The sequence below is a fragment of the Euphorbia lathyris genome, chromosome 2 (assembly GCF_963576675.1).
Source record: "Euphorbia lathyris chromosome 2, ddEupLath1.1, whole genome shotgun sequence".
Lineage (NCBI taxonomy): Eukaryota > Viridiplantae > Streptophyta > Magnoliopsida > Malpighiales > Euphorbiaceae > Euphorbia > Euphorbia lathyris.
The window spans coordinates 99,389,263-99,413,412 of record NC_088911.1 but is presented as its reverse complement, the minus strand read 5'-3'; the positions used below and the strand labels follow the sequence as shown (position 1 = coordinate 99,413,412).

At 33.2% G+C, this 24,150-nt stretch overlaps 1 protein-coding gene across 1 annotated transcript; it reads right to left on the bottom strand.

The window, feature by feature from the left end:
* Positions 1–12,572: 12,572 nt before the first annotated feature.
* On the bottom strand, positions 12,573–15,653 carry LOC136219115 (GDP-L-galactose phosphorylase 2). The gene is made up of 7 exons (XM_066006368.1): positions 14,744–15,653; positions 14,509–14,627; positions 14,349–14,408; positions 13,977–14,219; positions 13,668–13,853; positions 13,290–13,538; positions 12,573–13,198 (listed from the first exon to the last, which is right to left on the bottom strand). The coding sequence occupies exons 1-7, from the start codon at positions 14,877–14,879 to the stop codon at positions 12,836–12,838; spliced, it is 1,356 nt and encodes a 451-aa protein (XP_065862440.1). The 5' UTR covers positions 14,880–15,653; the 3' UTR covers positions 12,573–12,835.
* Positions 15,654–24,150: the final 8,497 nt, after the last annotated feature.

The following is a 24,150-nucleotide window of genomic DNA, read 5'->3' as shown; positions in this document are numbered from 1 at the left end:
ATATAATATAAACTATAATATATTAACTTTATTTATATTATTATATTTATTTATAAAAAGATTATTTAAATTAAATGTGAAAATAAAATCTTAATATTTAATAATTTAAATTAATCCCTAAAATCTCTCTAATTCTCCGGAGAGAGGTTGTCAAACCCGACCCAAAATAAGATCAGATAAGACGGTGAGACATTACCACTGACTTATTATATAAACCAGTAGCAATATCTCTCAATTAAGGAGAAAAATCAAATCAAAAACCAAATTCTGGTTTAAAGCTAAAATGAATAACATATATCGTTTCCAGCTTAACTTTTTCATACGGAGTCCAATTAAGGCGATTCAAAAACCCCTGGAAACGTAAGATAATAATAAAGAACTTTCATTTAGGACTCCATGACAGATTCAACCTATATCTGGTCGAAAAATGCATTACAAGATTCTGATATGAATCTAATTCTTCCGCATCACCTATATAGACAATTCTTTATTATATCTAGCTCAAAGTTATGACTTAATCATAACCGATATCACACTATTCCACAACTTCTCAACTTCAACTAATTATATATATACCTGTAGATAATACAAACCAAACAAAGGACATCACCAAAAACAAGTTATACAAGTGTCCTTATACTATCCACATATATGTACATGAACAAAATGGATGCAATACCCTAGAGACGACTTGCACCTCGTAGCTGTAACCGAACCACGCCCTAGGATCGAGTACCCCTCTCGGTACCTTGCACTTCTTCGCCTAAAACAAAACATTAAAAACATTTGGAAAACATGAGACAAAAATCTCAATAAGAAACTATCAGCTATAAAAATCAACTTTACTTAATATAACTACATATATATACATTTATAAAGGATTTAATCAAAACCTTGTAAAATATACTCCAAACTAAAGTTTATAATAGGATCAAGGTATTAAACCAAAAACCCAAAATATATAATCTTGTATCCATTCTTGAGTTTATCCCCTTATAATTCAAATCACAATTCACAACATATACGAGACGTCTCTTAACATTGCCTATCACATATGGTCTTACCCAACACTTCTCTGTCATACCCAATAGGTCTTCAGACTGTGTACACAGGCCATATTTCTCATTAAATATGGTCTTTGAAAATTAAATCCACCATACCGGACTACTCTCAATGGATACCAAACATTTAATTCCATATATATATATATATATATATATATATATATATATATATATATATATATATATATAGATTGAAACCAAAAACATATATGTATATATGTATATACTTCACTTGATCATAATCAAGTTCACAAGTGTTCAATTCTCCAAAATATCAATCCTTACTCAAATAAAATTTCCAAAATTAATCAACCAATGAAACCTCAATTTTACAAAATTCCGGCATAACCCTAAAATATCAATTTCTAGAAATTCTTTGATTATATATATATATCTCTATACATAAAACTCAAACTATAGTTAATAGTGACTTACCTTGACTGCTAATTGAAGAAAACAACTCGTTCAATTCGCCTCTAAATCATGTCTAAGACGTTTTCCCTCCAAACGCTTCCAAAACTCAAAAACTCTTCGGTTAGGACTTAGATCTATGCCTAAGGATGCTATAGTTTAAATTTCAAGTGATTTGGAAAGTCGAATCTCCGCAAATCAAAAAAACGGTGGAGAAACGGTCGAAGAACGGCGAAGAACGGATAAAAGCAGAAAAAAAAAACACAGAAAAGAAAAAGAAAGAGAAAGAGATGCTCGACACATTCTGGATTTGGGATTTATATCCCAAATTTGGCAAATATCCATTTTGGTCCTTCATCTTTATATAATCTTTTAAAACTTACCCTAAACTTTTAATTTACACCTAAACCCATCGAATTAACTCCAAATTTTTTCCTATAACACCAAATAAAAATCACATACCCCATAATTATAATATATATTAATATCTAGATATAAATTCTAGAAATTTAGACACGGACGTGACAATCCTCCCCACCTTAAGAAATTTCATCCACGAAATTGTACTTACCTGTCTAGGTGAATAAATGGGGATATTGTTGTCTCATATCCTCCTCTCTTTCCCAGGTTGCTTCCTCACGAGAGTGTCTGTGCCACATAACTTTAACAAGTGGTATGGTTTTGTTCCTGAGGACTTTCTGTTCTCTAGCTAGGATAGCTACTGGTTCCTCTTTATAGGACAAGTCTTCAGACAATTCAATTGGCTGCTCTTGAATGATGTGATTCGGATCACTCCTATACCTCCGTAGCATTGAAACATGGAATACATTATGTATATTGGAGAGATTCTGAGGTAATTGTAATCGATATGCAACTGGCCCAACTCGTTCCACAACTTCATATGGACCAATGAATCTAGGACTCAACTTCCCTTTCTTGCCAAACCGAAGTAAACCCTTCCACGGTGATACTTTCATAAATACTCTATCTCCCACATCATATTCAATTGGTCTCCGTTTCAGATCTGCATAACTCTTTTGTCTATCTTGTGCTTCTTTTAACCTTTGTTGTATGATTTGCACCTTTTCTGTTGTCAACTGCACTATCTCAGGCCCTAATAACTGTCTCTCGCCTACTTCAGACCAACATAATGGAGTTCTACATCTTCTTCCATATAAGGCTTCATAAGGTGCCATATCAATACTAGATTGATAACTGTTATTATATGCAAACTCCATTAAAGGCAAATGTACATCCCAACTACTGTGAAAATTCAAAATGCTAGCTCTCAGCATATCTTCCAAAGTTTGAATGGTACGTTCACTTTGACCGTCAGTCTGTGGATGGAAAGCTGTACTGAAATTCAATCTCGTGCCTAATGCATCTTGAAAACTAGGCCAAAACCTTGATGTAAAGCGAGGATCCCTGTCAGAAACAATAGAAACCGGTACACCATGAAGTCTAACAATCTCCTTGATATACAACTGTGCCAGCTTCTCTAAAGAAAAAGTCACTTTCACCGGAAGAAAGTGGGATGATTTTGTTAATCTATCCACAATTACCCATATAGAATCATTACCATGTTGTGTACGAGGTAATCCACTGACAAAATCCATTGTAATATGTTCCCACTTCCATTCAGGAATAGGAAGTGGTTGTAAAGTACCAGCAGGTCGTTGATGTTCTGCTTTGACTTGTTGGCAACTTAAACATCTACCCACATATTCAGCTATCTCCCTTTTCATTCCTTTCCACCAGAAATGCTCTCGAAGATTTCTGTACATTTTAGTACTCCCAGGGTGCATTGCATATGACGAATCATGAGCTTCTTCTAATATCTCCTTCTTGATATCATTAACATTTGGAACACACATTTTGTCTCCAAACATTAACATGCCATCTCCTGTTACCTTATATTCAATCTTCTTCCCCTCGCTAACGTCTTTTCTGATTTGTTCTAAAAATTCATCTTGATTTTGAGCTTCTTTAATTCTGTCTCGAAGAATCGGTCTCACCTTCAGTATTGCACATAATACTGCCTCATCTCCACAAACCAGTTCAACATTCAAAGCTCTCATATCAAGCAATAAAGACATTCTCACTGATTGTATATAACTCAAACTTCCAACGTTCTTGCGACTCAAGGCATCAGCTACAACATTAGCTTTACCAGGATGATATTCAATAGTCAGGTCATAGTCTTTCAATAACTCAATCCATCTCCTTTGCCTCAAATTCAATTCCTTCTGTGTCATTATATATTTCAGACTTTTATGATCGGTGAATATTAGACACTTTTCACCATAAAGATAATGTCTCCAAATCTTTAAAGCAAACACCACGGCAGCTAATTCAAGATCATGTGTCGGGTAATTCAATTCGTGTGGCCTTAATTGTCGTGACGCATAAGCAATAACTTTATCATTCTGCATCAATACAATTCCGAGACCTTGCCCTGATGCATCACTGTACACTGTATAACCTTCACCCACTATAGGTAGTGCTAACACAGGAGCACTGATAAGTCTGGACTTTAATATATCAAAACTTTCTTGACATTCAAGTGTCCATTCAAATTTAACACCCTTCCGCAGTAATCGTGTCATCGGACAAGCTATAAGCGAGAATCCTTTCACAAATCTTCTGTAATAACCCGCTAATCCTAGGAAACTACGTACTTCATGTACATTTGACGGTGCTTCCCAATTAGCTACAGCTTCAACTTTCTTAGGATCAACTAAAATTCCCCTAGCTGAGACCACATGACCTAAAAACATCATTTCATTAAGCCAAAATTCACATTTGCTAAATTTTGCATATAATTGTTTCTCCCTTAGAATCTGCAAAACTGTTCTCAAATGCTTACTGTGATTTTCCTTATCCTTAGAATACACAAGAATATCGTCAATAAATACAATCACAAATGTATCTAAGTAAGGTTTAAAAATCCTATTCATAAGGTCCATAAAAGCAGCAGGTGCATTAGTTAATCCAAATGGCATAACCAAGAATTCATAATGCCCGTAACGAGTTCTAAAAGCTGTTTTCTGAACATCCTCTTCCCTGACCTTCAATTGATGATACCCAGTTCTCAAGTCAATTTTCGAAAACATGGTTGCTCCTTGCAATTGATCAAACAAATCGTCAATTCTAGGTAATGGATACTTGTTACGAATAGTAACCTTGTTCAGTTGACGATAATCAATGCATAACCGCATTGTACCATCCTTCTTTTTTACAAACAAAACTGGAGCTCCCCATGGTGATACACTAGGTCGAATATATCCCTTATCTAATAACTCCTGCAACTGCACTTTCAATTCCTTCATTTCTGCCGGTGCCATTCTATATGGTGCAAGTGATATAGGAGCAGTACCAGGCTGCAAATCAATTGCAAACTCTACTTCTCTTACTGGTGGTAACCCTGGTATTTCATCCGGAAAGACATCTGGATACTCATTCACAATTGGCACATCTTCTAATTTGGGAGATTCTTTATCACTATCTACCACATATGCCAAGAAAGCGTCACATCCTTTCCTTAGCATTTTCATAGCTGTCATAACTGTGACTATACTTCTACGTACACCTCTCTCACCATGAAACACATATCCCTCTCCACTAGCTAATACTAGATTAACTTTCTTTTTAGAACAATCTACCATTGCTTGATACTTATTCAAACCTTCAGGATACAAACCCCTGACTCGAGTTAACCATGCATCTGCTGGTCCATGTAATAAACCAAACACAACCCTGACTTTATCCTCATCACGTAACTGCATAGTACTAAAGGCTTTTTCTGTAGCCTTTAACCAATTGTCAGCTTCCTCAGAGTCAATTGTACCTTTGAAATCAAATGCCCCACAATTTTTAGCATCCTCAATTAGCTCACTGGGCCTTCTATGTGCTTCCCGTGTTTCCATTATAGTAACAAAAGCTTCAACTAAAGCTCGGGGTTCAAGTTGTACTACTTGTGGCATTGCAGCTTGTGGAGCCACATACGGTGCAGGTTGTTCAGCTGGAAGATTAACAGGTCGACGTGGAGGCAATGGTTGTTGTTGTCTTTGGGGTTGGTTAATGGGTGGAACTCTAGCATCAGAGGCTTCACTATCCCCTATGCCCTCAAGATCCCATCCTAACTCTCTTCTTTCCTCCTCTCTACCTCTACCTCTACCTCTATTTAGAGGCGGTCGGCCACGCGGTCGTCTCGGATGCATCTATATGATAAAGACACAATTATAATTATATGTAGATATATGCTATGCATGAATGTCATGTGTGCAACACAAGAAATACAAAGAATCACATTATATTACCTATATATCCACTTATGGATATGGATTAAACCTATTCTCTGATACCAAAATGTCAAACCCGACCCAAAATAAGATCAGATAAGACGGTGAGACATTACCACTGACTTATTATATAAACCAGTAGCAATATCTCTCAATTAAGGAGAAAAATCAAATCAAAAACCAAATTCTGGTTTAAAGCTAAAATGAATAACATATATCGTTTCCAGCTTAACTTTTTCATACGGAGTCCGATTAAGGCGATTCAAAAACCTCTGGAAACGTAAGATAATAATAAAGAACTTTCATTTAGGACTTCATGACAGATTCAGCCTATATCTGGTCGAAAAATGCATTACAAGATTCTGATATGAATCTAATTCTTCCGCATCACCTATATAGACAATTCTTTATTATATCTAGCTCAAAGTTATGACTTAATCATAACCGATATCACACTATTCCACAACTTCTCAAGTTCAACTAATTATATATATACCTGTAGATAATACAAACCAAACAAAGGACACCACCAAAAACAAGTTATACAAGTGTCCTTATACTATCCACATATATGTACATGAACAAAATGGATGCAATACCCTAGAGACGACTTGCACCTCGTAGCTGTAACCGAAGCACGCCCTAGGATCGAGTACCCCTCTCGGTACCTTGCACTTCTTCGCCTAAAACAAAACATTAAAAACATTTGGAAAACATGAGACAAAAATCTCAATAAGAAACTATCAGCTATAAAAATCAACTTTACTTAATATAACTACATATATATACATTTATAAAGGATTTAATCAAAACCTTGTAAAATATACTCCAAACTAAAGTTTATAATAGGATCAAGGTATTAAACCAAAAACCCAAAATATATAATCTTGTATTCATTCTTGAGTTTATCCCCTTATAATTCAAATCACAATTCACAACATATACGAGACGTCTCTTAACATTGCCTATCCCATATGGTCTTACCCAACACTTCTCTGCCATACCCAATAGGTCTTCAGCCTGTGTACACAGGCCATATTTCTCACTAAATATGGTCTTTGAAAATTAAATCCACCATACCGGACTACTCTCAATGGATACCAAACATTTAATTCCATATATATATATAGATTGAAACCAAAAACATATATGTATATATGTATATACTTCACTTGATCATAATCAAGTTCACAAGTGTTCAATTCTCCAAAATATCAATCCTTACTCAAATAAAATTTCCAAAATTAATCAACCAATGAAACCTCAATTTTACAAAATTCCGGCATAACCCTAAAATATCAATTTATAGAAATTCTTTGATTATATATATATATCTCTATACATAAAACTCAAACTATAGTTAATAGTGACTTACCTTGACTGCTAATTGAAGAAAACAACTCGTTCAATTCGCCTCTAAATCATGTCTAAGACGTTTTCCCTCCAAACGCTTCCAAAACTCAAAAACTCTTCGGTTAGGACTTAGATCTATGCCTAAGGATGCTATAGTTTAAATTTCAAGTGATTTGGACGGTCGAATCTCCGCAAATCAAAGAAACGGTGGAGAAATGGTCGAAGAACGGCGAAGAACGGATAAAAGCAGAAAAAAAAAACACAGAAAAGAAAAAGAAAGAGAAAGAGATGCTCGACACATTCTGGATTTGGGATTTATATCCCAAATTTGGCAAATATCTATTTTGGTCCTTCATCTTTATATAATCTTTTAAAACTTACCCTAAACTTTTAATTTACACCTAAACCCATCGAATTAACTCCAAATTTTTTCCTATAACACCAAATAAAAATCACATACCCCATAATTATAATATATATTAATATCTAGATATAAATTCTAGAAATTTAGACACGGACGTGACAGGGGTCCCACCACAAGGGTGTACTGGGGGCAAGCATTCCCCTGCCAATTTATTTGGCAAGAGGTCGCTCCTAAGACTCGAATCCGTGACCTCTTGGTCACACGACAACAACGTTTACCGTTGCGCCAAGACTCGCCCTCCTCTCTGCATATCTATATATTATATAATATAAAAAAGTAACGATGGAGCTGAGGTGTCACTTCATTATTTTTTACTGATAAAAAATATAATATATTAATTTTAATTATATTATTATATTTATCTATAAAAAGATTATTTAAATATTATGAAAATAAAATAATAATATTTAATTTATATACTATATCTAAGAGTTCTACAGAATTTAAACTAACCTCTAAAATCTCTCTAATTCTCTGCATATCTATATCTAAAAGTTCTACAGAATCTAAATTAATCCATGAAATCTCTCTAATTCTCTGCATATCTATATATAATATAAAACAGTAACGATGGAGCTGAGGTGTCAGTTTCTCCTTTTTTACTGATAAAAAATATAATATAAACTATAATATATTAACTTTATTTATATTATTATATTTATTTATAAAAAGATTATTTTATCCGTACTATATCTAAGAGTTCTACCGAATTTAAATTAATCCCTAAAATCTCTCTAATCCTTTGCATATTTATATATAATATAAAACAGTAACGATGGAGCTGAGGTGTCACTTCATTATTTTTTACTGATAAAAAATATAATATAATATATAATATTTTAATTTTAATTATATTATTATATTTATCTATAAAAAGATTATTTAAATTAAATGTGAAAATAAAATAATAATATTTAATTTATATAGCACCTTTATATCATTAATTGTAATTATTAAATTATATTTTTGTTAATATTTGTATATTAAGATGAATCCGTGCATCGCACAGGTCAAAAACTAGTTAACTATAAAATTATAACTAAATCATATTATCAAATCTAATTCTCAATATATCACTATCTTCTATATATAAAAAAATAAAATATAATTTTATACCCTAAATTAAAAATTCTAAACTTCGATTCATAAATCATAAATCTTAGATAATATATTTTAGACTTCTAATTTATATAAACTTCAATCTTTAAAAATAATGATTCATGAGTTTGATATGATTCAAAATTATATAATATAGGTTGTTTTTTATTATATAACAATTTAAGACTATTCCAAATAAGATATGGTCCCATAATTTATAGATTTTGTCTAGACTAACAGCCTCTTAATTAAGCTTTTAAGTTAAAATTTGAGGAAAAAGTGTTAAAAATCAACTCCAACAGTCTCTTAGTAACTTTTCAAATTACTAAAAGTCTCTTCATCCTTTCTATTATTATTATTGATGAGCTCTTAGTGCCTCTTTTTTTCATTTTTTATCAATATTTTTTTATTGATAAAAAATATCTCCTCTCACTATTGGTAAATATAACAATACTTAATGATAAAATAATAAATCAATAGTGAATATGGAGAGTATCGTTAGAGATGATATGCCTTAATAACTCCTCAAATCAGAGTCAATTGTTTATATTAATTTTTTTTAGTGAACGGCTTGCTAATTATATTAACTAGTATTGTGCCTGCGCGTTGCGCGGGTGGATAATTTTTTTGTACAACATTTTAATATTTTTTAAATTTTATATCATTTACATGTAGTAATATTAATATTTTGTTTTAAAATAATTTAAATTTACAAATTGTAAATAAATTAACATACATATCTTTATAATTGCTTGATAATAGGTTTTAGAAGTTGTTGAAGCCATAATCTATTGACCATGTTAACATGTTTGCAAGGGCCATTCCTTTTCGTTCTTGTATAATACTTTTTATATATAATCTTATAATTTTAAAATATTTACTACATTTTGTGGCGCTATTTTTTCAATCAAATTCTAGCTCTCCTTAAAATTCTTTTTCTCGTGCTTTTAAAAATCTTTGATAAATCCATGAATTTGAAATAAGCATGTCTTTCTTTTAAAATTTTATTTGGTTTATATAATAGCTTGTAGGTTTAAATATTGTGTTAATTATTACAACAAAAATTTAAATGTGTTATAAAAAATTTTTAGTTCTATTGGTTTAAATGCTATTTATTAAAGTTAAATTAATGGAATTTGAATGGATCTTATATATTTTTTTTTATCAATGTGTTATAAAACAAATTCCAGTTACATTGGTTTTAATGCAATTTATTAAAGTTAAATAAATGGAATTTGAATGGATCCTTATATATTTTTTATCGTTATATAAATTTTTTTCGTTGTGATATTTTCTAAGTTATTTTATTATATCTATTAAATATAAATATACTTTTTTTCAGTAATATTGGTTTTAGTGCTATTTATTTATTTTTTTTGGTAGAAAAGGAAAGCAAAGCAAAGCAAAACAAGCAACTACACCGGGATTAGTCTAGGAAAGCTAACCCCAATCCTATCCTCTAAAAGAAGAGGGGAAAGAGCGATAGGGGGAACGGTAAGGGTAGAAACACCTAACACCCCCTCATGGCATGCCGCCGCCAAGTGATCTGCAACACGGTTCTACTCCCGGAAAATGTGGCTGAACTCAAGAATATCAAATGAGGGGCTAAGCCTCTTAATAGCTTTAATAAGGTTGCGGCTATGAAGACCCATGACATGACTACCCAAAATCATATTGATGGCCTCCAAGTTATCTAACTCCACAGAAAGCCTCTTAACACCCAGCCTAATCGCCAGCTGGATCCCAAAGAGAATGCCCCAGAGCTCTGCAGAGAATGAAGAACCCAAACCCAAATTCTGGGTAAACCCAGAAAGCTAGGCGCCTCCCACATCCCTAAGAACACCTCCGGCAGCAATCTTACCATTACTGAGGCAGGAACCATCAGTATTCAGCTTCACAACCACCTCTTATTAAAATTAAATGAATGGAATTTGAATGAATCCTTACATATTTTTTTATCGTCATATAATTTTTTTCGTTTGAATATTTTGTAAGTTATTTTATTATATCTATTAAATATATATTAGGTTAGATATAATATTTATAATTTTCTTTTATTACTATTTTGACATTTAATCAAAAAGGCATCTAAAACTCTCATAATTAATTTCTCTCTGCTTCCATTATTATATATAAATATAGATATAGAATACATCACTGACATGATTTATAATTGAAATAAATTTCATTGTAAGTATAATATTTCAATATCTCTTTAATTATTTTCTTCAATATGTCTCAAACTTAAATAAACAATTATTGTGTGAAATTTTATATCTATTCGTACCAAAAATGTATAAAAATAAAAAATTCAATCCATATGAGTTAGATAAACTCAAATTAAAAAAATGAGTAGACTTCACCAGGTTCTGAATTTGGAAAATTAATTTAACTTCAATTAAACCTAACAATTGAGTTCATATAAAACCGAAAATCCATATTTTAATTAGAGTAAACAATCGAAACGATTACACATTAAAAAAATGAAAATATATAAATCTTTATTTAGTCATTTTGAAAAAAAGACAAATAAAAAAAAACATAGATAAGGTAGCGAGAGGTGTGAAACAACACAATTGAAATAAAATAACTACTACACATGAAAAAATCGAATAGTTACCTTCGGAAATATAACGATTTACTGTAATTTCTGACACATTTGTTTTTTCCCGATTTCAGTTGTCTATGCCTCTTCTATTTCCATCTGATTTCTTCAACTGGAGATATCAAAGTCTAAATTCTCTAAATTCTCTAAATTCTTAAAAAAAATGCTATTAATATAGTTTATAAATGGAAACCACTCTTAAATAAATCTACATCTCTTAATAAGTAAGAACAAAATTATAATATTATATTATTTGAAGTAAGAACAAAACTATAAGATTAAGAACAAAACTAATACATAATCAAAATCAAAGGATGTCTTTGATTTTCGGTGACCAATGAATATAATGATGGAATACTATATATCATGCTTTATATATATGTTTTTTTTTATCTTCTTGTAACTTATACTTTCTTTTATTATTTTAATTAATGGGCTAATAATTGACAATAAATAATGTGTTAATATAATACATATAATATAGAGATAATAAAAGCTTATTAACTCATTTATTTTATTTTTTCAAAAAAAAATAATTTATTCTTTTTGCTCCTACGATGTCAACTAAGCTAAAAAGGCTCTAAAACACTTCTTATCAATTCTCTCTGCTTCCGCTATTATATATTTCTTTTACTAAATTGAAGATGGTAAGGAAAACAACAAATTAACTTGTTACAAATTCATTATTTCATTTTTCTTGCAATCTCTAGTTCACATGTATTATTATAACATCACTGATAATTTTTTGATAATTTTTTTAATTTATCATTGTTTAACTTGCTTATTGTTAAATTATAATTTTCAATAATATATGCGTTGGGGTTGATAAAACACACATAATTTCAAATGAATTTGATATTTTTTCATTTATATACCTAACTAATTGTTATAAAAAAAAAGTTCTTTATAATTTAGAAAAAATAGAGTAAAATGTCAATTTAGGACAATAATATATAATAGAAATAAATGGATAAGTAATAGCACCCAATAATTGAATCAGTGTAAGGAGAGTTGGATGATAAGCAAAAGCAATGATTTACGAATTGAAAATTGTTGAATGATATTTTGCATAATCTGTCCCCTCTACTATGATAATTCAATTTTTTTTAATGTGCATTGTGAATTTATTTAATGTAGAGTAGCGACGTGTTCAAAAGTCTGTCATCTTATGACTTTACACATGCTTTTTAGATTAAAAAAAAAAAAAGTAGCCTACCGATTTCCCTTTAATTCATCCATTTCCCATGACGACACAACGCCTTAGAGATGAAACCATAATGACTTTTAACTTGTGTTAGATGAATTCCATGGCTCCATCACAAAAACAGGCAAATCATATATGCATAAACATTTCATGGCACATCAACACAAAATCCACAAATCATTACATACAAAGGGGAAATTGAACTACCCAATGCACAAACTACTAATGGTGTGCAAAATACCCCACAATTTCCAATCTTACTACATTGCAAAACCAAAATTGACATGATTGCAACCCCAGTTTGCTTATTTAGGCTACTATTTGCCACAATTCACCCAACATATCACACTAACTGCTCTGGACACGAATGCTCTCTTACTGCAGAACTAGGCATTCCTGTGTTCCAGTCACCATTGAATGATGACTGTTTGAGTCAATGTCATCACCTTGGTCACGAGATTCAACATTCTCATCCGCAAGCATGCTCTCACCATCATTTTGACACCCATTTCCGCAGTACAACATGGCTTCAAAGATGAGGGCATTCACTTCCTGGAATCTCGCTTCAGATAGAGAAACCTCAGCCAGCAGCCTCCAAGCATTCTCCTCTGTTGCCTCCTCAAAGTCCTCCTTCCTCTTTAACACCATATGCCCACTGATTTCCCACACAGCAGGGTTCACTTGGGTATCAAGAAGCTCCGGACTCACTTCGCCAAGTGCTTGTTTCTCAGCATAACACTGCAATCCAATTAAGAAAATTCATATCAGAACAAAATAAGCATATATGGAACAAACAACATTAGTGCTTGAGCGTGTTCAATTTCATTACCTGTGGCAAGAGAAAGATACGCTTTCCAGAATCAGATATGAGCACATTGTAAGGTATGTTGTTAACTTGGAGACAAATGCAAGCATCTGCGACAGTATTGGATAAATGTTCAAGAGTATTTCCACCTTCAAACAGAAGGCCTCTGACAGGGTAATTCTCGAGCTCCGAGATTTTCACTCCAGTATCCATGGTGGTAACCATCTTAGTGGGTGCCTTCTCAATGGGAAAGTGGACAGCCAAGTAGTAAGCCTGTTCAATGACAATGATCAAGTTGTTAATCCTTATTTCTTTTTCTAATCTCTGGCAAATAAGTTAAGACAATATGATTTGCAAATATGAACTCAGTTTCATTGAAATCAATGTCTATGTGGATGTAACCTGAAAGTGAAGATGGTTGATGGTGGCAAATGCACCCAAGCTGTTGTAACCCAAGCGGAAGTGTGGATTCCCAGCTTCAGCTGCCATGTGAAGTGCAAGCAACAAGCTCTCGCGATCAATCATCTGAGGCAAGCACTCCAGAATCCGCGGGATCAACAGTACATGCCCATACTCAATGGGGCTAACCTGAAATCAGTACAATATAAAAGTCGTAAATATTCAGTGCAAAACTACTGCGACAATCAAAACCTTTTCTCAATAAAAAAATAGTACAAACAGCAAGGAAACAAAAAAAAAAAAAAAACCTACATTGATGGCAACCACACTTGGAGAATTCTCAGCATCAATTGGGGCATTTGGGAAGAACTGAACTTCACCATCTTCACTGGCTCCAAACTGAAAGAGCACCTCTTCTTGCCCAACTTTAGTGAAATTGAACTTGTTACCGTCAAAAGGCTGGAGGACCTTGTCAACACGGAACTCAGTAGGTCTCTTCTTCAAGTGCCGGCCTTCGTTCAGCTGGGCAATAAATCCATATCGGCCAGGAATCACCTAAACCAAAATAACCACATACTTCCGAATAAATACCATATTCACAAATCAATAAACACCAAGTTCCGGTCTTTGATTGAGACCAAATCACAAAGTGGAAAAAAGAAAACTATGTATATAAGAACTCACCTTGGTTTCGCAGGCAGTGACATCATATCGAAAGAGCCCTTTCTGCATGCGATCCTCCCACTAAGAACAAAACCAAAGCAGAATTTAAGCCCCGAAAATCATGATTTCAACAATTAACATAGACTGGAACTCAAAAAATTCTGGTTTGGATTTCTTATACCTCTCCGAGAAGGAGTGAGTCAAGGAATGGAACCGGAGGCTCGCTTCCATGACCAAACACCTTCTTTTCGCCAACAGACTTGTACGATTTCTTGAAAGCGTATAAAGGGAGTCTTGCCCCTATATCCATGGAGCCAAACAAACATGAGCCCAAATAAAAGGCACAATACATGAAAAGCCAGAGAATAGCCCATCAAAATAACATCTAAAAGCAATAAGAGCATTTCAACAAATACCTTGAATGCAACAATTTCGAAGGCAATTGCGGCCACAGCCATCGCTCCGGCGACCAACCTCTTCCGTCTCCTCTTTCTGGAAATTAGATACAACAGTAGGAACCCTCTTGATGCTCAACATCAATTTATCACCCATCTTAACTTCTTAAAAATTCCCAAAAAATAAAATTCAAATCCCAATAACCTTACTAATCGAGATCTAAATAGTTTAAGAAAATCTAAAATTGGATTACAACTTAATATGTACGAATATAAACCTAAAACGAAATGGAAACGAAGGAACCGCCACCAGCAAGAAAGAGAAGATCGGAAGGGCTACCGCCTTCAGAAGGCAAAGCCCCACGTCCACCGTGCGGCGAAGGGCTGCTGCTCTCAATTACACAACCCTTGCGTCGTACAGTCCGGACATGAATTAGAGACCGAGTTACTCCGTGTATAGCCGTGATGTCTACAACTTGTCTACCCTGGGTATTACCCCCAAAAACACCAGTCTATACTCTGCAAAATCCCTCCCTTCTTCACACCAAAAACGCCTACGACCTCTTAAAAGAAGAGGAAGAAAAAGCAAGGCTTCTCTGAATCAGAAAATATCTATGGTCTCTGATATCTTGAGATGAATTAAAAATAGGGAAAGTGGAGATCTGTGTATGGGCGAAAGGTAAGATGGGGCGCAAGTGGAGAGGCTATGTTGTTATATATAGAGATAAGAGAGGGGGGAATTGGTGGTTGTGGTTGTGACTGATGTATGTGTGATTATAAGGAGAGACACGGTGAACGGCTTAGATTGGTGTGGTTCGTTCCGGTTCACCAGTAAAGTTAGCCGGAGAGGGACCGAGCAGGCGTACAGATTGGACCACTCTTCTCCTCTCTATGCCCTATGGATTCGCTTCTCTCGTGAAGAAATCTCTTTAGAAATGCGAGTTTGTGTTTTTGCATGATTTTTTTAAGAAATATTTACTTAGAAAAAAGCGAAAATTATGCTCAATGTTTTTCCATACGCGCGTGCACGTGAGCGTGTGATGAATCGCGTATTGCACGTGGGAATCTGTTTGGCTAATCCTTCCCCTTTTGTTTCTTACAATATGCGATTCCAATTCCAAGTCAAACAAAACAAAACACCGTTTGCAAGGAATAAGGAGTATGTTCTCTCGTTCTGTCAAAAAAAAAAAAAAAAAAAAAAAAGAGTATGTTCTCTCGTCTCAATTTCTAGGTTAATTTAATAATTTGATTTTTCCATCTATTAACCGTTAATAACTTATAACAGAAAAATTATTTTTCATCCATTATTCATTTTAAATTACTATATAATTATTTAAATATTAAATAAAAAAATATAAGTACATTATGAAAATAGTAAAAATAAAGTCCGTGTAGGCTAAAGCCTAATATAAGATCCACAAAGAAAAAAATAAGACTATAAAGAATAAAAAAAAAGTCATAGAAATTACAAATAAAACAAAAAGACGACAAATCTCATATTTCTTTTGAATCCAAATTCGCATGAAAGTAGCTACGTAACTAATCGTTACCATTTAATTTCTTCCGACCAATCGGATATGAGTCCTTTCTACCGATGCAATCTCATAAATCCATGGATCTACGTATAAGATAATACATTTCTACTCTTATCGAAGTTGAAAAAAGTGTAAATGAAAGAGTTTTAGCTAATAAATGCAAATCAGATAGAAAAAATATGATGAAATGTATGAATTTCAACTAAAAAAATACTGACAGATAAAATAATATAAAAAAGACATGGATAGAAATATGGATTGGATGAGTTCTTCCTCTTTTGAATAAATTTAGTTGCTTTTGTTTCTGATTAGACTTCAAATATGCAGTTGAAATAGGGTTTGAAATGAGAAAGAAAGAAGAAAAAAAGAAAAATGGAACGACGGTCCATTTATATAGGGTTTGAAAGAAATTATTAAAAGTCTACATATTTATATTAGTTATAGGATAAAGTTTTAAGAATGCATCAGCACTCGTAATAGCAAAGTCGCTCATATTTTGTGTAGATTTTACATACACCAAGGCTGGAGGATGGAAAATGCCGATTATGCAGTATCTCACAGAAGGAGTACTTATTGAGGATCAAACAAAGGCCTTTCTCATAGTCCTTCGATCATGGAGATATGGTGTACATGATGTTGTACTCTATTGCAAACCTTCACTCATCATTGGATGAAATTCATTTCAGAAGAAGGGGGAGACCATTTGAGAAATCCAAGAAGAGTGTACAGGTCCCACCAAAGTGCTAAAAATCTAGTGCACAAAGCTCATCTGCAAGGACTCGATCGACCAACTATGGATAAGGGTGTCATCGTGATTGTAAAACATTGTAACAACTGTCAAATGTATGCTAATTCCCACAAGGTTCCAACATAAGTTTTCAAAGGGAGCATCTTTCCATGGCCTTTTGTCCTATGGGGAATCACATATTGGTCCCCTTTCCTCCCACAATGAGGCAGCGAAAATGCATTTATGCGAAGAGTGGGGAATTCACCAACACTTCAACTTATTAGCCTACCCCTAGAGTAATGATTTAACTAAGGTTACTAATCGAACTATTATGCATGGCATTAAAGCACATCTTCTTGAAAAGGGTGGCATTTGGATTGATCACCTGCCCTTGGTACTTTAGTCATATAGAATCACACCACATTTTTCCATGCGTAAAACCTTTTTCTTCCTCACTTACAAGCAAAATCGATCCCTCCCACTCAAATTACCCAATAGCCACTAAGAGTTTAGGGGTACAATGACATCACAAATGAACATGCATTCTAATATGATAAGGATAACATTGAAGAATCGTGATTAAACTCGCTTCTTGCCATCACAAATTATGATAAGAAAGTGGCTTGCTACTACAATCAGCGTATTCATGTTTGATAGTTCCAACTTAGGGATTTTATGCTTCGTGACACAAAAGCACCCCCTCTTAGCAAGGGAAAACTAGGCCATAATAGGGAGGGCCTTTACACAATCTCAAAGGCTCTCTTGGGAAGGGCATATAAACTATCATCGTTAAAAGGAAAGCCTTAAAACTAAAACTTGGAATGCACAAACTTTGAGAAAGTATTATCAATAAAAAAAGGGGGGTGAGTGCTTTTATATGAATAACTACATCTTTGCAAATGCTAATGTCAAAATTTATAAAGTTTGTTACCAGATGGTAACAACATCTCGACATCTTCATGCTTTAGGTGAGGGCACCATCTTCCTCTAATGATAAGGAGGATTGCTTCACTAACTGCATATCCACCTCTATATTGAATATATAAAAGGAGTCTTTGAGCTTGTTGTTATTATCCTCGAAGAAGTGAGTCGCCTTCACACTCTTCATAAGGTCACCTACGTTTTTGAAATGTTGGCTTTTGCCTTAACTTTTTGTCCTTTTATGATATTTTCGCTAATTCATCAACTCAATGTGCTTTGACCTTTTTGCAGTAATTGTGCAGCATCATCCTCTTTCTCATTGGTCAACTTTCACACTAGAGCCTTAAGCGTGATCACTTACTTCTCTTTTGCCTTCAACAAATTGGCCACTACACCATATATGGCCTACTGCAACGACAACAACAGGTTGCATTAGAGGTGTCAAAATGGGTCATAACCCATTTATTAACCCTTTTATCCAATCATTTAATAGGTAAGGGTTGACCCTTTTATGAATTGGGTTATAAATGGGTTGATCCATTTAACCCATATAATAAAAAGGTTGGGTAGGTTTTTTAGAGGGTCAACCCATTAACCCATAATTCAGTATTCATTCTTAAAACAAAGCACGCGAATACGCAAGGCGAATACGCAGCCCTGCGCTCCCAAAAACCATGGCCGATTCCTGCTTGATTCCGCCAATTCATTCCACGTTCTCCGCTTCTGCCGCTTGATTCCACGTTCTCCGCTGCTTCCGCGGCTTCCTGCTTATTCCGCCGGTTCTCTTTCTCTTGTCTAGGTATTCCGCTGTTGCATCAAAGTCGCTGCTCCATTGGAGATGATCGGATTCGCTGTTCCGGCTTACTAGAGAAGAATATCGGCTTAGCTTCAAAGGAGGCCAGAACGGAGCCTACTGGTCAGATACTCTGAATCTCTCTTTTTTTCTGGGAATTAAAATTTCTGAAAAATGTTCTGTTATGCAATCATATTTGTCTTAGAATTGACATAGTGTCGTTAGGTTTATATTTATGCTAAATTTGATGCCTTACGTTTTGGTTAAGTTAAATTCCAATTATGCTAAATTTGATAATGGGAGTAACTCTATGTTGGATTACTCCCACATTAATTTGATACAAATTCAAGTTAAAGAGAATTCAACTGATATAGCCACTTCAATGATACAAATTTAAGTCAAAATTGTTCTTGTACTTTTAGCTTTCTCTTTTGTCAAAGAAATTATCATCAAAACTAACTATTAACAATAGCTGAAGAGTTTTGAATTTCATGGAGAATAACTATTTTATTGTCAACACAGCAACTATTTTTATTTAGGATGTGTTTGAATCTAATTATTATTATTGAATTGATAAATGATCTCTATAGTTTAAATTAGATTTGTTTGTAATCCTTGTCTTTTTAAAAAGCTATAAACCATTCAAGATCAAACACTTCATGGTAATCATTATCAATCTAAATCAAAGAAACCATTCAAATTGAAACATGCAGCATTTTGTTAAGTTTGTGTTGCATTTACTTGATTTGAACCACATTAGTAGTAACTATTAAATCCACAAAATCCAATTACCTTTGTGTTGCATTTTACTTTGCAACGCCTCTTATGCATTAGAAAGGGCTCTTTCCAGTTAGCTTTCTGGCAATTGTGAATATCTTGATATCTCATGGGAATGTGAAATTACCCTAACAACAGCATGCAAGAGAAAAACCTCTTCTCTATTTGGACAACATCACATTCCTAAATACTTGTTCTAATTTTGGCCCATTCCCTCAAGCATCCTTAATTTATTTATGTTCTAATTTGCAATGCAGATGGCTGATGATAATACTGAACATTTTCTAAGGGTTGAGAGCACTAACATTGATATTGATGATGATGATATCATGGGGTTGGATGAAGAAGAAACTTCAACCAAAAAAAAAAGAAGGAAAAGAGGACTAGAAGATTGTCTTCAGTTGAGTGGCAATACTTTGAACGTAAGGAAGGAAAAGATAAGAATCTAACCATACAATGCAAAGCTTGTGGAAAAACATACAAGGGTGGTCACACCGGAACAGGTAACATGAAACGTCACTTGCTAATGTGTGCTAGAAAAGACATTAATGAAACGTCAACTATGCAAGAAAAGTTTGACTATAATGAGTTTAGAGAGTTGGTTGTTGTGGCTGTGATTGAGCATAATTTGCCTTTTCATTTTGTTACGTGGCATAGAATTAAGGATTTGCTTAGGTATTTTAAACCTGATTTGAATATCATTTCAAGGAATACTTGTAAGGCAGATTGCATGAGGATATATGATAGAGAAAAAAATAAGGTGAAATCTTTATTGGAGTCAACTTCTAGTAGGATATCTTTAACTTCTGATTGTTGGTCTTCGATTACAACTGATGGGTATATTTGTTTGACTGGACATTTTCTCGATAAAGATTGGAATATTCAGAAGAGAATTTTAAACTTTTGTTATTTGCCTCCTCCACATAACGGTGTAGCTTTATATGAAAAAATTCATAACTTCTTGTGTGGTTGGAAAATTGAGAATAGAATTTTTTCACTCACTTTGGATAATGCAAGTGCCAATGATACATGTGTTGAATTGTTGAGAAATATGTTGGTTAGCAAGGGTGGTCTTTTGAATCGGGGAGATTTTTTTCATATGAGATGTTCTGCTCACATTTTAAATTTGATAGTTCAAGATGGTTTGAAAGAAATTGATGATTCGGTTGGAAAGGTTAGAGAAAGCATCAAGTATTTAAAAGGATCTCAAGCTAGAAAAGTTAAATTTCTAGAATGTGTTCGTCTTTGCAACTTAGATTCCAAAAAAGGTCTTAGGCAAGATGTTCCCACTAGATGGAATTCCACTTTTATGATGCTTGATAGTGCTTTATTTTATCAAAGTGCTTTTGTTTATCTTGGATTGAGTGATTCGAATTTCAAGCATTGTCCATCAGAGGAGGAGTGGGTTAAGGTAGACAAGGTTTGCAAGTTTCTACGAGTATTTAATGATATTACTCATCATTTTCGGGCTCAAAATATGTAACAACAAATTTGTACTTTCCTTTGGTGTTTACTGCGCATTTAACCTTGAAAGAGAACATTTGTAGTGAAGATAATTATATGAGTTCCATGGCAGCTAAAATGATGTTGAAGTTCAAAAAGTATTGGAGTGAATATAGCAGAATTATGGCCATTGCTGTGATTTTAGATCCTAGATACAAGTTAAGTTTTGTTGAATATTGCTATAAGAAGCTTTATGGTGATGATGGACAAACTGAATCCAGACAAGTTAGACTTCACTTGTACAGTTTATTTTCTGAGTATGCAAATGATTCTAGTGGATCAAGTGGTGAAGGTGGTTTGAGCAAACATAGTACAATATTGCATCACAGTGTATCTCCTTCATCGATTGCTTTGAATTGGGGGAAGGTATGTCTTATTATTACTATAAACTTTTTATTCATTTTATTTTGATTTTTTTTAATTATTATAAATAGAATTGTGATTTTTTTTATAATTCGTATAGGAATTTGATTCTTTGAATGCTGATGAACTTACACAACAAAAGTCTCAGTTAGATTTGTATCTTGATGAGCCACGGATGGATAGAACTATGAACTTAGACATATTATCTTATTGGAAAGGAAACCAATATAGATATCCTCAAATGTCAGCCTTGGCCCGTGATGTTCTAGCTATTCCAATTACAACTGTAGCTTCTGAAAGTGCATTTAGTAATAGTGGAAGAGTTCTCGACCAATTTAGAAGTGCATTAAAGTCGGATGTTGTAGAGGCATTACTATGTGCTAAAGATTGGCTTTATGCTTCTCGTGAAGTTGAAGGTACGTTTTTTTTTCTCTTAAACTTGATTGTTTATCCGGTTATAGTATTTTATTAGTTTCTAATAAATAATTATTTTTTTAGCTATGGAAGAAGAAGATATGGAGATATTAGAACATGATAAGGAGATTATGGAATTTCAACTAGATTCCAACGAAGTGACGTTAAATGAAGACGCTAGTTCTTTTTGTACTTAGTTGAATTTAAATTGGTCAAGTTGAATTTTAACTATATGAAGAAACAATCAGATATTATATTTTACATGAGTCGATCCATGTCACCCGTTTCATATTTTTTCCTATTGTATTTACGCTTTTTACATTTTTCATGTTTTTTTCATTTTTATGTTTTTACATTTTTTTTTTCTTATTTTTGTTCAATTTTTAATTAGATTTAGTTAATTGGGTTATATGGGTCAACCCATATAACCTATTTAATAAATGGGTTGGGTAATTTCAACCCATATATAAAAGGGTTATCTCAACCCATTTATTAAATGGGTTGGGTTGGGTCAACCCAATTATTAAATAGGTTTGGGTCAATCTTTTTAACCATTTTGACACCTCTAGGTTGCATTAGGAGCCTAAGAGTGTTACAATTGGCCAAAAAATGGGTTAAGGCAACACTTTTGGTCATTCTAAAAGCGTTGGTATATTCACCATTGCCTTAGCTGTCAAAGGCAACAATTTCTTTTTCAAAAGCAACGCCATAAAAATCATTGCCAATTTTTAAAACAAAGGCAACGAAATATCTCAGAATATAAAAAGCAACGTTCTTTGACCCTAAAAAGCAGCACTTTTAAAATAACAAAGGTGTTGCCTTTGTTATCCGGAGGCAACATTTGAAATTTAAGGTTTAGGGCAACTTTTGCAACATTTTATTATTCTTGCAACATTTTTCAACTGTAAATGCAACACTACTTTTTATCAGAAAAGCAATGATTTATAATTGTAACGCAACACTTGTTAATCCCAAAGGCAACAATTATCAAATAGATGTGAACATAACATTCGTTTACAAAAAAAAAAAACCCAACTATCAATCAAAAGTACCTAACATTACAATTGAAAAGTACAATAAGTATCTAACAACCATAAGCATAAATAAATCATTTTTTCTTCATCAACATGCTTATGAAGAAAAAGAGTCATTGGTATTTGGAGAAGCATAATGTGATCTGCATGATTTGTCTTGTTGCAATAAAATAATGTATAAGCCTTTATACTGCCTTCAGCTCCATGGATATCAGTAAATTCGTCTTGTGATTGCATGATTTGTCTTGTTGCAGTGTTAATTAGTATTGAAGCATCACCACAAGGAGCATATCTAGGTGGAAGGGTATTCAATGAAGATAGGTAAGCCATGGACGCTGCAAGTGGCACTAAGACTGTAAATATACATACAAGTTACAACATGCAGGGCTGTGAATAACATGACCTATATTAACAAAGCCTTAATGCACCATCAAGTTAATGAAAGTTCCTTACCATTTTTGGATGCCTTTTGAGGATAAGGATGAGCAGTTTTGCGTTAAGGTGAGGAGGAACATGTGCAACTGTCCCATTCTTCTAAGCATGACTCTGAATCTAAAAATGTAAATGATTAGTTAAAGACCTCCGAAAAAGATAACCAGTTCAGAACATGCTATGTTAACCAGTTCTGAACTGGTATGCCAATTTGAAATGCCAAACAAAATAAAAATCAAATTAAACAATTTTAATACTCTTAATTTAGTTCCTTTAACCGCAGTAGCCTAACAATTAATTTAATTAGAACTTTTATGATATGGTTATTTAATTAGTGGTTTTTTAATCATCACTATTGATTTTGGTTTTACCTTCATGAAAAGGTCAACTTCTGCCTCTGAGAATATCACTGCATCCTTTTCTCTTCTTGAAAGTTCACTTAGATGATCTTCATGTATAAATTAAATAATAAATTAGTTAATTATATTATTAACATCTAGTTAAGTTATATATAATTAGACTGTTAAAAATACATAAGTACTGTAACTGGTTCCAACCCATTGACACTTGTCAGAGAAATCTAAAGTTTATTTGACAATCATAACACCAACATGAAAACTTTTCTTTTTGGTACTTCAATTCTTAGAAGTTTTCACTTGGGTCTTTTTTTTAGCTTTCTATATGCTATATATCAGAATGTCTTTAGGGAGAGAGAAAATTTAAACATTTTCAATTTTCTCATGGGAGATCATTTTTTAAATAACAAGTTTACAAAATATGCAAACTTTCTAAACTTTTCAGTTTAGTCCCTAATTGAGGATTTTATCATTTTAGATAGAAAGGCATTGATCAATTTGATTTCAGCATAAATATGTAACATGATGAACAAATATAGCTAATGATATCAGTAAATTTATTTGATAAATGCC